Raw genomic sequence first — 15,709 nt, forward strand, 5'->3', positions numbered from 1 at the left:
TATAGGTCGCGTGGGGCGCTGGTGCCTATCTCAGCTACAATCGTGCGGAAGGCGCCGTACACCCTGGACAAGTTACTACGTATATGTATATATAGGTGGCAACACACATTACATATACATTACATATGCATATAATTTTTTGATTTTTTTCTGTTACTAAAGGAGGATGTTCAGTTTGGAGTCAATCTCGACGTCACAAGCTACACTAAGGGCAAGAGGGAAACACACAACCCCCCTGGGAGAGCTTTGCCCTTCACTGTGTGGGACTTCTATCAGGTATGGCACACACAGAGTGTTTTTTTAATTGTGTACATTTTTTTATTTACGTATCTGACCAGAAATCCTCAATAGAGTGGAACCTCGATTCACGAACGCCTCTATTTGCGTTATTTTTAGTTGCGAACGTTATGGCTGTGTGCGGACCATTTCTCTTTCAGTTTGGATGACATCACTTCCTGTAACAGTTTCTATCCTGTGCACACGGGTGCGGCGATTTTAAAGAGCTTCAAGGCTGGCAGTACTTCTGACGTGTCTTTTTCCACAATTGTCATACCTTGCGCTGATCAGAGCTGAAATGTGTGTAAACTCTCAGTCAGGGGTTTTGTTCCTTAGCAAGTCCTTAATTGTGATAAGACCAACAAATCTGCCACAGGAGTTGTTTATTACAGTAGACAGCGGACAGTAAGAAAGCTTTTAGTGGTGTTTCTTTCTATAATTATAATTAAATATTGTGATTTTTAATTAATAATACACTATAGTTATTTGACAATGAGCTCTGAGTATGTGCTTGTACGTGACCTCTAGCACAAAGTGTGTTTGCATTTTTTCCCAAAAAATCAAAGCATGACTCACAATAATAAAAAAACTGATATTTTTCATTTTCCAAACCAATACAGGTTGTGTTTTAACCTGAAGTGTGTCGTGTCAAGTTTGGTCTTGGGGACCCGTAAGTCTTAAAAACCTTAAAGATATGTCATGTATTATTTTTCTTTCAACTCCTAAATCTCTCGACCAACTTCAAATCTATCTGTCGATATGATGTAAAACTTTTTATTTAAAAAAAAACATTGCAATACCCCCCCCCCCCCCCCCCCCCAAAATTTCAAAGTAGACTATTTGATGTGAAGTAATCAGAGCCTCAACTATGTCTATTATTCATAACATGGATTTTGATTCGTTATTTTTTTGAGCAATGACAGTTTTAAGAAAACTACAGCCTGCATGGCAGGTTAGTGTTATTAGAGTCAACACTGAAACTTTTGTCTTTGTATTTCACCTGTTTGCTCTGTTTTTCCACTTTTTAAATTATTTCTTACCGGTAATAGTATTTTCAGAATGTGCCACGGGCTGTGAAAAAGTTACTTTGGGCACCTATGATCCAGTCTATATAACGAGTAATATCAATACAGCATTTGTTTTGCAACTATTGTTGGAATCCTGTGCTTTTTGAGGTTATGGTTACAAGAAACACCTATAACATAGATAAAATATAAGAAAATCATTAATTAATTCAACAATAGTGAAACAAAATAAGCCTCAAAAAGCATCAACTTTTGCCCAACTTTCTGAAAAGTCTGCCATGAATTCCGGCATTTATGGCCACAATATATTTTTTTTTAATTCTGCGGGGACTGAATAGTTTCAATGGAACCATTAGAGTAATAACACTTTACAGTTTAGTATCAGCTTATTTTCCATGCAGGATTTTATGACATCAAATTAAATTAAATTAAATCAAATCAAATTTTTTTTTAGAAATTAAATTTAAATTATTTACAATGTTTTATTTTAATTTAATTGTAATTAAAATTAAATTAAATACAATTGTATTTAATTTCAACAATCAAATTTAATTACAATAGTTAAATTAAATCAAGATTAAAAGATAATTTGTCATTTGTCACAGTGACTTTTTCCTCATATTCCAGAGCGGCTGCTCCCTGCGTATGCTGAATCCTCAGGCTTTCTCCTCCACCGTCTGGAACGTTCTGTCCATCCTGCAGGAATTCTTTGGCAGCATGGCAGGGGCCAACATGTGAGCAGAACGCGCGCCATGTTGATGATGATGAGTAACTTGATGCACTTTTCAATGGAACCAGGTACCTGACGCCGCCCGGAACACAAGGATTCGCCCCACATTACGATGACATCGAGGCATTTGTCATTCAGTTGGAGGGAAAGAAGCACTGGAGGGTGTACAACCCAAGGTGAGATGATGGCAAAGATCATGGCACTCTCTTACAGCAGCCACTACGATTTTGTGCACATGCGTCATGGCCAATTATGCGAGTAAGATAATGATGGCGTATATCTGAAATGAAAGAATTTAAATATCAATATCAGCTGCTAAGGTTTAAATACATTGGAAAAAGAACAACAGTGTTCTATAATCTCCAAGTACATCAAAACAAACTATATTATAAATATGATCATAAATACCAACAATAGTCAACTATTTTACATTTTTTTAAAGAACAGCAGTGGCATTTGGCCTTCAAGTATACAAAACAAACACTATTGTTATTAATATTCAAATATGGTGGTATTTTGACGTCATTATGTCAGTTGTAATGAAATAAGCTAATAAAAAGGTTAAATTATATATTTAAGAACACATCTTTGTGTTTTTATTAGTTTTTAAGCTTTTTCTCATTGTGTTATGACTCTTTGCTTCATTTTTGCCCTTTTATTTTTCCAACGTGCTATAAAAACAGGTACATTCATCAAAGGTTGCCTTCCTGGTGAAAGAAGTAAATCAGTGATTGTTGAAAGTGTTTCCAAACGACAGAAGAGTGTCTCTAAGCTGTATTTTCTTAGCACTCATGGAAGTGATAGAGGTTAGACTGCACACTTCTGGAGCTTTTCTGCACGGTGTAGTAATGCACACTCCCTGGGCTTGTGGTGGCGGATCTCCACTCTCACTCGCACCATGAAGACCTTTGTAATTGCTTGTATTTGATGACAATATACACCTCTTTCATCTTTAATATGTACGTCTACTTGTTAAGTATAGCAACAAAGTGGATTATTTCAGTTATTCTCTGGCAAAGCAGGCGCGTATGAGGTGTGTTGTGAAGTGGAGTTAGGTCACACATACACTTCTGCTACATTCACACAGTTCCGTTATCATTTGTTTATGAATAAGGGCCAACAGGAAGCACCAGACTTCCACAAATATGTAAAGAAATGCAAGCACTTTTTAAAGACACCACATGTTTTTCTTTGGCACTAACGTGCTGAGAATTGACGCGGGTCATCAAGGAAAAGTCTTGTACAGTACTCTGTACTGACAAAAATGAAAAAAAGCAGGTATCACTGTTTTTATTGCATGTTTTGGTATCAAAATAGTAATACCTTTGACAACTGTATTTTGTCCTTTTAGGCACATAATAATATTTCCTATTTTCATTCAGGTCAGAAGACGAGGTCCTTCCTGTACTTTCAAGCCGTGAGTGCAACACACACAAATGTTGGAATTGTTCCTGTATTGGAAATTTTCCAATCAACTAGTCAAACAAAATGGTCTTTCTTAGATTTATTTGAAACGCTCGAGCTTCTCAAAAGGCACAGGTCACATTCATAGCCAGGCATGCAAGGAGTGCGCAATAGGAAGAGAAATGCGGTATTCTTCATACTACGAAAGTAGCTTACCACCATCAGCTGTGAATTAATGTTGGGTTGTAGCTTCTCTGTGAAGTGATTTGAGTGTCTAGAAAAGCGCTATATAAATCTAATCCATAGTTATTATTATTATCATTATTTTACACTTAACACAAGGTGGGAGGAAGCGAGTAGGCTCAGTTTTGAGGGGGTAGAGAGCATTTGAGTTGAGGGGGGAAGAAGACGACGCAACTCAGAGGAGACAATGAGTGTACTGTTAACTGGAAGAAGCCGACACTTTCAGATGAGAAGGGAGAAGAGATACTTTCACAGTGAGTCATGCGGACAAGGTCATTCTCTTTGTTGCAGTTTGTTATGGCGTAGTGCAAGTATACAAATGTTTTCCGTCACATTCCATTTTCAAACAGTGATTGTATTTTACTAGGACCCAACCCCTCTTAGGAGAGGAGGGTCCACCCTGATATTTTTGTTCTAAGGTCGTCTAAAATTTATGAGAGGTAACTAGAATTTAGGTTGAACAATTTATTGTGTAAAAAGCAGTATGTTAAAACAAACCTAGAAATATTTAAAATGGTCGCCTGGTTGTTTCCTCCTTGGTTGCCCTGCCTTGGCGGAGATCGAAACTGAACTTTAACTTGATGTGTGTGCTGAGTACTTCGGACACCATTAATAATAATATACAGTGTGTGTGATAGAGTGCGTATATAAAAAACACAGGGCATTCATTGTATTTCTCTTCGAGCAGAACCAAGGTCAAAACTAGTCATTTCTAAGCCGTTCCCGTATCAATTTCTAACACCTTGTTTTTTTTCGCATTGACTGTCTAGCAAATTTTGACCAGGCGGAGATCGGGAAGCCCATTCTCGAAGTGGTCCTGGAGGCAGGAGATCTGCTCTACTTTCCTCGCGGATTCATCCACCAGGGCGACTGCCTGCCGGACACACACTCCCTGCACGTCACCGTCTCTTCCTACCAGAGGAACAGCTGGGGAGATTTACTTCAGAAGGTAACGTACTGTGGGTCGTACAACGCGGGAGAAAGACCTGCACAGCAACACAAAATATTCCTCACTTAATTCACGTTGTGACATGTATAAACTTTAAGGTGAATTATTCAAGTAACGCCATGTTTATTTGTGCCATCACTTCAAAATACTGCAGTACTTGAACTTTAAAAACTTTTTTTGATTACCGTATTTCCTTGAATTGCCGCAGGGCATATAGTATAGGCCTGCCTTGAATTACTGCCGGGTCAAACTCGTGACGTCACGAGTGACACTTCCCCTGTCGTCATTTTCAAAATGGAAGAGGCTGATTTCAATACCGGTAATTTGAAATCGCATAAAGGGAAGAAGATTAAGAGCTATTCAGTAGGATTTAAGCTCCAAGCTTACATCACTCTCAAATTTTTACTGCATAGTTTTGGTAAGTGTCGGAGTGAGAAAAGGTTTTAAAATAATTAGCGCATACTTACTTTTACCGCATGCCTTTGGTAAGCGCAGGAGTGAGAAGAGGTTTTAAATTAATTAGCGCCCCGGCGGCAATTCAAGGAAATACGGTATTGTTTTTTTTTTTATGCAGTAATTCCCGTTACTTAAGAATTGATCCCAGTACTAAGCGGTAAGATTTTTGGTACGTTTGTGTGTTCGAATGTTAATTTGTTTAATACACAAAAATTTAAAACATTTAAATTGACCTCTAAGCTGATAATAACTACATTGCTGTTTTTTTTACAAGTTTGAGTCTCATTTACATTAACTTTTCTGTGTTTGGGTACCGTTCACATTTGAACTGATACTGTACTAACTCGCAGTACGTGTGAATCAAAATGCCGGTACTCAATGGTACCAATTTCCTGTGTGTGTTAAAAAATATGACCGTATTTTTGGACTATGGCGCGCACCGGTATAAAAGCCGCACCCACTACAATTTAGGAACAGTAACTATTTTTCCATATATTAGCCGCACCGGACTATAAATCGCATGTATATACGTTGTGACATTGGTTATTTACAATGAAATATTTTTTTAATGTTTATTTACATACCGTAATTGTTTCCAAACAGTGTCTATAACATGGCAGTAAAACGGCTGGTCAAACAAAACAGAAGTCATCGTCATGGACCCACTAGATGCGGAAGCTAGCTCTCCAATCAGCTAAACAGACTCAATAACTCCACGGTGACGTTTTGGTGAATTTGCTGAGGAATTTGTGAAACCGAAACAATACAAAAAGGAAGCTGTTGTAATAATATTTACACAGACACTCGTGGACGTGTTAGCATATTAGATATTAGTGTTGAACACTAGCTTGATTCCATCTAGATAGCACATACAAGTATGCAGGAAAACACTCCTGAAATCACACATTGGACTGTTTAGTAAGTATAAATTGTTTCAGTTAAATTGTAAAACTTACAAATGTGGCTTGTAGTCATAAATGAATAATCCATACGAGTAGAGATGCTATGGACGGCTAGAAGACGGAACGGCAATTATACTTCAGGTTGAAAGATGAGTCTAAACAGAAGGGCACTGACTGCAGTACATGCAGTGAGAGAACTCGTCCAAAAGATGGCGCAGTAGCACAAACAACACACCTTTTCAGTGTATTTGCTTCTTCTTTTGTTTTTTCTTTTTTTTTTTACAATTTACCTTATGGCCGTCAGCAAAGAAAAATCTGTATTTTAGCCGCATGGTTTTAAAGGCCGCAGCGTTTAAAGCGTGGTCCGGATATTACGGTATTTTTTTGTTATAAAGGGATATATTTTATTGCAACATTTAAAAAAAGAGTTGATTATGTTAACTGCTGTCTAGTTGTTGTATGTTTTTATTATTTTTTATTCATGATCTCATTTGCGAGTATGTAATTTGCAAGTCCAAGTTAGATGGCAGTAGTGTAAAGTTTATGGTGTTTTTTTGTTGCCCCCTAAAAAGTGTTAATACTGTAAGTATTGTACTTATTACGCCCTAGCTGTTTGATTGTACCATGCATCTTAGTTGTAGTTTTCATAAATAATTTTGGAGGTGTTGAAATTGCCGCATAAAATAATGAATGCTAATCAGTAGCAAAGCCAATGTATATTAGTATCAAGCTAGCGCATTTTTGGTCTTACTTAACTTATGTTGGAGCGTTGTTTGAGTCAATTTCTTTGTTGGAAATAAAAATGGTACCAATACCTAAAGGTTGTTTGGCTGAGTCCGCTCTCAGCGCTGATGGAGTGATTGGCGAAGTGCCAAGTTACTAATTCCTTTATGGGAAACCTGTGTTGTGTTTTTGTATTATTTTGAGTCATTCTGATTATTTCAATTTGCTTTTCAGAAAATGAATCCAAAATTCACATTTTTATTCTCATTTACACTGAAACTTCCTGTTTTTTGTTAGGCATCTTGTAATAGGAATCTGTGCTATAGTTTTTTCCGAATTACGCTAATTTACCTGGCAGAATGTGAAGAAAAAAAACCCCACCTCACCTTTCGTGCTCTTGCGCCTGGTGGAGGCAATAATTAAACCAAAGGGTGTTGTCTTTGCAGATGGTCCCGGCCGCACTCGAAGTGGCCATGGAAGAGGACGTGGAGTTCCGACAAGGCTTACCCTTGGACTACCTCTCCTACATGGGTGTGCAGAATTCCGACAAGGTGCGTTCCTCCTGAGCTCCATTTCCCACACGCCCACTAACAACGCTCTCGGTTAGAACGATCCGCGGAGGAAGGACTTCTTCTCCAAGGTCGCCGTCCTGATCGGGAAGCTGAAAAATTTTGCGCCGGTCGACGCTGCCGTGGACCTCAAAGCCCGAGACTTCCTGCAGGACTGCCTTCCTCCAAAGCTCACTTCAGGTGCCCGACGACTCCTCGAGTCCCACCCAGGTAATGAACTGTCTTCATCACGTCTGATACTCCCCCCCCCCCGACAGAGGAGCTGGCCTGCAGTGTGCACGGGGCCCCTGCTAGGTGGGAGCAGGGGCGGGTCACGGACACAGGAGCGCATTTCACAAGCCAGACTCGGGTTCGCCTTCTTCGTGAAGGGTGTGCCAGGTAATTTGACCAGGTGTCAGCAAAATGGTGAACTTTAGCTCATACGTGTCTGTTGCTTCAGGTTGTGCAGTGACGGAGATGCCGTCCATCTCTACTACACCACCCACAACTCCAGAGTTTATCACAAAGAAGAGCTGAAAAGCTTTGAAATAAAACCCGAGGTAGGATGTTGGATATTTCAAGTGGGTTTTGGTTAGAGATCTGGGCCGATACCGATTATTAGTCGTTGAGTAGGCTGATAACTGACATTTGAAGCCGATAATCATTTCCACTAACATTATTTAAAATGGAAGTAGGAATAGCTTGACAAGGTTTTCAGTTGTTTTGGTTTTTAAGCATTTAATGGTTTGAGTTTATTTCAAATAAGCATACAATTACAACACGATACATCACACTATGGATCAGGGCTGTCTAAACTGTGTGACTGGGGGGCCGCATGGATACATTTTTTTAAATGTTGATTGCATGTTTTTTTTTATAACATTGACAAAGTTCAGTTAGTTGGTTGTTCTGTGTGGCCATGTTTGCATCATGACTAGGGAAGGTTGTTTGGATTGGCTAATATAATTGAATGATGTGCCGGTTGTCTTGCAAGTATAATTAATGGTTGGTTGGGGTGCTTTTGTTGGCTACCAGATGGCGACAAAGTGGCAGCGACGGTTTATTGAACTTGTGCTCCCGCAGGACATATTGAAGACACTGGCGGGCCGCACTTGGCCCGCGAGGCCGTAGTTTAAACACCCCTGATATGGATTAACTTTTTTTTTAAACATTAGTTTATTGGATTTTAGACACCACACAGTTGACAGAAAGTCAAATAACGTTAAAATGCTGTTTTTCTCCCCCAACTAGTAAAAACAAAAGTATATTATAATGATGATAATAAAATAAATATAATAAAAAATAGATTAAATAAAAAGAAACCACAGACAGCTGCATTCCAGAATGGCTCTAGTAAGAGACAACAACCAACAAGTACACAAAAGGCTCATTAACCACCCACACTTCAATTGTGTTTAAATCGGGGTTAATTTGGAAATCAGTCACTCAGACATGTCTCAAAAAGGCACCCCATTAAGTTTTTGTTTTTTTTAACATGATTTTTTAGGAAATGTCAGACCATGTCTTATTGTTGTGGTTCATTTAGCAGCAAAAAAACATGAGCCCACTAAGTTGTTATTTTTTAACATGATTTTTTAGGAAATGTCAGACCATGTCTTATTGTTGTGGTTAGTTTAGCAGCAAAAAACATCAGGGGATTTCAAGAACACTTTCATCATACGTGTCTAAGACAGGTGTGCCCAAACTTTTTCCACTGAGGGCCATTTTGCTAGTTTGCACCTTCAAAACCAATACAATGTATATATTTTTTTCAATGAACTAGAAAATGAAAGTCCGGTAGGAATTTTAGGTGAACACTGAAGACCCAAAGGCGAACTGAAATGCTAAGAGTTAGCATGCTGGCCAGATCGCGTCGAGTGACAAGAGTATGAAAAAATGAGCGGACATCCTATAACAATAGTGTGCTTAAAGTTAGCAATAGTGATATACCAAAATATTATGGGTGTCCCCAAAAAAGCTTTTTGAATAAATAACAATTATTTGTTACAATTCTTAATGGATAAGAAAAAAAAACAAAAAAAACTTGATTATTCATTTAAAAAAATTTTTTTTTATCCGTCCCGTCCAGTCACTCAGACAAATCATATTGTTGATGTAGATCATCATATCTGCTGTACAGATTTAGTGCTGGATACTTTTTTGGGCTTCACGGTGGAAGAGGGGTTAGTGCGACTTGTCCAGGGTGTACACCGCCTTCCGCCCGATTTTAGCTGAGATAGGCACCAGCACCCCAAAGGGAATAAGCGGTAGAAAATGGACGGATGGATGGATACTTTTTTATGAGTATTTGACTTTATTAAATGTTTGGGTTAAATTCTGTTAAACAAAACTTGTTTTTTGTTTTAAGTAAAATAAACATTTAACAGCGCTGTTTGTTTGCTATTTAATGGAGGAATGTAGTTACTCATAAAACTGGCACCCAAGGTTATTAAAAAGTATGGATTTTGAATCGGTTTGCTTCGATAATCGAATCTGAATCTAATCGTTATCACCGAGAGACTCTTGAACGCATAGCAATTATCCCCTCAATTCCCCCCAAAATGGATTAACTCGCTGAAATAAAAAGGCAACATAACATACATCCTTAAACGTGGATGCATATGAAAAAGTGCAATATATTTATCTGTACAGTAATCTATTTATTTGAATAGGCACCTTATTGCTTTTTTATCCTGCACTACCATGAGCTAATGCAACAAAAATTCGTTCTTATCTGTACTGTAAACTACAAATTTGAATGACAATAAAAAAGGAAGTCTAAGTCTAAGAGAATCGAATCGTGTGACGCCCAAAGATTCACAGCCCTAAAAAATATTGACTCATTTAGGCAAATTTAGCTGGTATATATCACATTCTCAATATTGGTATTGTTTGTGTGTGTATATTTTATCTGCTGATGTAGTTCTGTTGTTAAAAAAATAAAAGTGGTTCTGTTATCAAAAAAAGGCTGATACAGATATAGGTCAAAATGCCAATTATCTACATTGCTGACCGGTTGATCTGTAGGTTTGTTGATTCAGGTATTCTGAAAGCATTTCTCTTTTCAGCACACAGATGCCATAGAGTTCTTGATCCATTCGTATCCCAAATTTGTGAGTGTAGGAAGTGTTCCTTGTACTTCGCAGGACAAGGTGGGTTGTTTTTTTATTTTTTTGCAACTTTACAAATGTAAGGATGTGTTGACATTGTGCTTCTTTCCATCACCAGATTTGTTTGGCAAAGCTGCTTTTCGAGAAGGGGATTATTCAGACTGCAAAGACTCTGTAGTTGGTGTCAACATTTGACATGAAAAAAACTCTAATTTAGTTTAAACCTAGACATTCTTGGTTGAATGTACCCAACGTGGACTATAAAATACATTGCCAATGGATGAAACCACACAATAAAGAGTAAGTGCGCCATCTATAGAGAAGTTGGTACTTTACAGTTTCACCACCATTTTAAAATGGCAACATTGAAATGTTATATTTTGGTGTAAGTACACAAAATAACTGTGACCTTTAAAATAATGTAACCTTTTTGTACACAAACATATTTGTAATAAAAACAAACACAGGTTTGACGGTGAAGTACATTTAGTTGATTCAACTCAAAAGAAAGATGTGAGAATTTTTAAACGTTGTAATTTGAGAGGGACATTCACACACTAGACGTAAAACGCACACGGGGATGGTGAGTCTACGTCCAGGTCAACTTTTCACCAGGCTTCAGCTCTCTGTTGAAAACACAGAAATATCCAACAGTACAGTAAGTAACATGTCATGTTTAGGGCTGCAACCAACGGCTTTGATTTGTACTCTGTTGCTTCCAATCATCGCTTAATGTGACTAATAAAAATATAGAAAATCTGGAACTGTTAAAAGAATGTATAACAAGTTAAATGGTAAATAAACGTAATAGAAGTAATTTAAAAAGGTAAGTAAACGTATTAGAAGTGAATCAAAAAGGTAGTCGATAAAAGGTCAATTAACTTAGACGGTAGTAGGTTAAAGAGACTACAGAAGGTAAAAGTAGTAGATAGAAAGTTAAAAGTTGAATAAAAGGTAAACGAAGGAATATAGACGGTAAAAAAAAAAAGGTAAAACGGTCAAAGAAAGTAAATAAAAAGTGAATTATGGTAATAAAAAAAGGCAAAGCAGAAATTAAAAGAAGAAATACGAGGTAAAAGACGGTCAAAGAATGTAAATAGAAGGTAAAAGTAGGAATATAGAAGACAAAAGTTAACGAAGGAATATAGAAGATGAAAGATAAACCAATGTAAAAGAAAAACAAAGAGAGTAAAAAAAAAGAGAAAAAACTTATATTGAAGGTACATAGAAGAAAAAGGTAGCAAATAAAAATGTAAATAGAAGGTAAAAGAAAAAGTACTAAATACAAGGTTAAAAAGGTAAAAGAAGAAAATAGAAGGAAAAGAAAAGGTAAATGAAGGAATATACAAGATAAAACAAGGTAAAGACTGTCAAATAATATAAATAGAAGGTAAAAAACAGCTAAAATTAAGTAAATACAAGGTAAAATACAGTAAATAAAAAGGTAAAATAAGGACTATAGAAGGTAAAAACTAAACATAAAAAGTGGTCGAAGTAAAATAAGAGGTACAGTAAGTTAAAGGAATATATAAGTTAAAATAAGAAATAAAAAGTAAAAGCAGTAAATGGAAGGTTATAGTATTAAATACAAAGGTAAATAAAAAGGTTCAATATAGGGAGAAAAGAAGATAAAACAGTAAAAAGAATGTAAATAAAAGTAAGTTAAAATGTAAAGCAAAAATAATATAGAAAGTAAATCAAGGTAAGAGATGGTCAAAAAAGGTAAATAAAAGAAGGTAATGAAGGTTATGGCAAGTCCAACAATATACACTTAAACTCTTGTCCCTAAAATGCACTTTGAGGCTATAAAGTGCGTTTTATCTGAATAATTGAGCAAACTCATCGATAGATTTATTGAATACTAAAATAATCAATACCCGTAGCCCTAATTATGTTATGATTCATACCTGCTGTACAAAGCACTTTTGTTCCTGAAAGTGGACAGCTTTTCGTCCTGTAGTTTGTCACAGTACCAACCCAACACAAAGCTCATGGGCACGACTAACTGCATCCAGTGCTCCCGGGCAAGCGCTGCTAGGTTCACCATGATGCTGCAAGGATGCATGGAGAGATGAAGTATTCTGTTTTTCATTACCCGATTGAGAAATCAGTTTCATGAATGGAAATTGAAAAACGACTGCTTCATTTGGAATGTTATATTTAAAAACAAAAAAGGACATTTTAAAAACAGCGTTTTTTTCTTTTTTGGGGTTCGAAAAGCAATAAAAACATCTAACAGTGGTTTCATCTTTATTTTATATTTCATATAACTAACATTCAAATCCCTGGTAAACAGAAACAGACAAAAACTGATTATTTTTGACACCGGAAGTATTTATTTTCAAAATGAAAGCAGAAATACTACATTACTTGTGTGCCTGGCTTAAAATGTTTTTGGAGCACTACAAAATAAGGAATTTAATCACGACGAGGACTGACATCTCTAAAAATGTCTACGCACATATATGAAAGTGGAGGCAAAACTGATTAAATCACACACCATAGGCTTTTTTAGGGCAAGTCTTCGGTCCTGTCTTCAAAATATTATTTCCGTTTTAAATTATGAAAAAACATTTGTTTTGGTCTGTTTTTACGTTTCCCTTGTGTGTCGTCGTGCCATGTCTAATATTTCTATGTAGGTCTACAAAGACACCCTCAGAGTCTTGGTTATGCAATAAATGCAACGAAATTTCGTTCTTATCTGTACTGTAAAGTTCAAATTTGACTGACAACAAAAAGGAAGTCTAATAAGCCTTTATCCATCCTACTTGGGTCCCACACCAACCTTAAGAAAGTCAGTGACTATTAAAGTGGGTGACATTGTTATCCCCAGGAAAGATGAGGTCAGCTACCTAAATTCCATTCTAGAGGCTAATCTTTCCTGTGATAAAATGGCAACCAAAGTAATCAAAAAGGTCAACCAACGAACAAGATTTCTCTACAGGATCTCCGCTCTGGTCAACAGAGGCACCATGAAGATTCTAGCGGGAACTCTCATTCAACCCTTTTTTGACTACGCATGCACCTCCTGGTACCCCAGCACCTCCAAGCCCCCTCAAATCTAGACTTCAAACATCCCAGAACAAGCTAGTCCGTTACTTCTAGACCTCCAACCCAGATACACCTCACTCCTACCCACTTCTCCAAATTGGCCTGGCTCAGGGTGAAGGACAGACTAAAACAACTTGCACTGAGCCTAGTCTATAAAATCTGCTACACCTCCCAGATACCGAAATACACGTCAAACTACTTCCATAACGTAAATGACCGCCATAACCACAACACCAAGGGGAGCTCCACAAACCACTTTGAACCCAGATTCCGATCTAACAAAGGTCTTAACTCATTCTCCTTCTATGCCACATCAATATGGAATGCACTCCCAACAGGTGTAAAAGAAAGTGCATCTCTATCTTCCTTTAAAAGAACACCTCCAGGCAACTTCAACCCTAAACTAACACCCTCCTCCCTCCACATCCCACCTCCCCAGATTGTAAATAATCAAATGTATATACTTATGCTTTCTGATCTCACTATGTCCACTACTTTCTGTACATATCATACAAAGTCAGACCTACACTGTTTCAATGTCCATTTCTCAGATGATGCAATTGTTGATAGATAGATAGATAGATAGTACTTTATTGATTCCTTCAGGAAAATTAAATTTCCAGCAGCAGTGTACAGAGTTGAGATCAATTTAAAGAAGATGATGACTGAAGTGCTGATATCAACCCAACCTAACCCCCCTATATCCCACCCCCCGGATTGTAAATAAATGTATATACACTGATGATTAACTTGTGCGAGGACTGTATTATGCTGATAGTAAATATTTGTACCATGAATTGATTAACGTGGACCTCGACTTAAACAAGTTGAAAAACGTATTCGGGTGTTACCATTTAGTGGTCAATTGTAGAGGAATATGTATTGTACTGTGCATTCTACTAATAAAAGTTTCAATCAATCAAACCGCAGTAGTTATCCCCTCTTTTATTTTGAAAACAAAAACTGACGATGTCAGCGTGCGAAAAAAAAGCATCCGCTTTGGTCTAATTTCCCGTTTCTGTTTACTAGGGATTTTAACGTTTACCATGAAATAGACCAGTGGTTCTCAAATGGGGGTACACGTACCCCTGGGGGTACTTGCTTGAAGGTATGCCAAGGGGTACGTGAGATTTTTTTTAAATATTCTAAAAATTGCAACAATTCAAAAATCCTTTATAAATATATTTATTGAATAATACTTCAACAAAATATGAATGTAAGTTCATAAACTGTTAAAAGAAATTAAACAATGCAATATTCAGTGTTGACAGCTAGATTTTTTTGTGGACATGTTCCATAAATATTGATGTTAAAGATTTCTTTTTTTGTGAAGAAATGTTTAGAATTAAGATTAAACTCTATTATTACAATCCCCAAAGAGGGCACTTTAAGTTGATGATTAGAATAGAATAGAATAGAATAGAAAGTACTTTATTGATCCCTAGGGAAAATTCAGCTTCTATGTGTAGAAGTCTTTATTTATAATTGAATCACTTGTTTATTTTTCAACAAGTTTTTAGTTATTTTGATATCTGTTTTTCCAAATAGTTCAAGAAAGACTACTACAAATGAGCAATATTTTGCACTGTTATACAATTTAATAAATCAGAAACTGATGACATAGTGCTGTATTTTACTTATTTATCTCCTTTTTTCAACCAAAAATGCTTTGCTCTGATTAGGGGGTACTTGAATTAAAAAAATGTTCACAGGGGGTACATCACTGAAAAAAGGTTGAGAACCACTGAAATAGACAAAGTCAAACCGTTTTTTAGATGTAGTTACTGCCATTGTTGCTCTCCAAAACAATAAAGAAAAACATTTATTTTATTACTATATTTTAAAATGACAAACATTTGTATTTTAAATTTCCATTCACGAAAACAAAGTTAAAAGACCAAAAAACCCACTGACTCATGAACCACCCTTATTTCTACTTACCATTTAAAATTGTTTATTTATAACCCTGCCTGGCAACACTGCACGAGCTAATCACCGAGCTAGCTGGCTTATATTAGAAATACGAGCATAATTTGCCGAACATCATTTCGGAGTTTGACTAAGACAAACGTACAGTTATCACAGCGTACATGTTCCAATGCGTTAATAATCACCTTTAACAAGTAAAGTCTTACCTTAAGTTCGCGACAAGCTGTGGCCTTCTGCAACACACTTAGCACACCGAAGGACATTGGACTCTACCATCTGCGCTAAAAGAATGGGGGTGTTTAACAACACACATTCATCAAATTAGTTTTTGAAAAAACTTGAATACTCGAAATGATCCATATA

At 36.8% G+C, this 15,709-nt stretch overlaps 2 protein-coding genes across 3 annotated transcripts in view; one reads left to right on the top strand and one right to left on the bottom strand.

The window, feature by feature from the left end:
• riox1 (ribosomal oxygenase 1) overlaps positions 1 to 10,846 on the top strand; it is a 16,333-nt gene extending 5,487 nt beyond the window's left edge. For both annotated transcript variants that reach the window (XM_061886242.1, XM_061886243.1), the window contains exons 5-15: positions 163 to 276; positions 1,929 to 2,035; positions 2,100 to 2,207; positions 3,414 to 3,448; positions 4,449 to 4,627; positions 7,155 to 7,259; positions 7,316 to 7,457; positions 7,535 to 7,655; positions 7,717 to 7,816; positions 10,325 to 10,408; positions 10,485 to 10,846. In XM_061886242.1, coding sequence (XP_061742226.1) covers positions 163 to 276; positions 1,929 to 2,035; positions 2,100 to 2,207; positions 3,414 to 3,448; positions 4,449 to 4,627; positions 7,155 to 7,259; positions 7,316 to 7,457; positions 7,535 to 7,655; positions 7,717 to 7,816; positions 10,325 to 10,408; positions 10,485 to 10,544 — 1,155 coding nt within the window. In that variant the 3' untranslated portion in view covers positions 10,545 to 10,846. The remainder of the gene's footprint in view (positions 1 to 162; positions 277 to 1,928; positions 2,036 to 2,099; positions 2,208 to 3,413; positions 3,449 to 4,448; positions 4,628 to 7,154; positions 7,260 to 7,315; positions 7,458 to 7,534; positions 7,656 to 7,716; positions 7,817 to 10,324; positions 10,409 to 10,484) is intronic.
• On the bottom strand, positions 10,835 to 15,703 carry LOC133542271 (NADH dehydrogenase [ubiquinone] 1 beta subcomplex subunit 1-like). Its single transcript, XM_061886244.1, has 3 exons — positions 15,553 to 15,703; positions 12,274 to 12,417; positions 10,835 to 10,992 (listed from the first exon to the last, which is right to left on the bottom strand). Exons 2-3 carry the CDS (start codon positions 12,411 to 12,413, stop codon positions 10,956 to 10,958), a joined length of 177 nt encoding a protein of 58 aa, XP_061742228.1. The 5' UTR covers positions 12,414 to 12,417; positions 15,553 to 15,703; the 3' UTR covers positions 10,835 to 10,955.
• Positions 15,704 to 15,709: the final 6 nt, after the last annotated feature.

This window comes from Nerophis ophidion, linkage group LG24 (assembly GCF_033978795.1).
Source record: "Nerophis ophidion isolate RoL-2023_Sa linkage group LG24, RoL_Noph_v1.0, whole genome shotgun sequence".
Taxonomy (NCBI): Eukaryota; Metazoa; Chordata; class Actinopteri; order Syngnathiformes; family Syngnathidae; genus Nerophis; species Nerophis ophidion.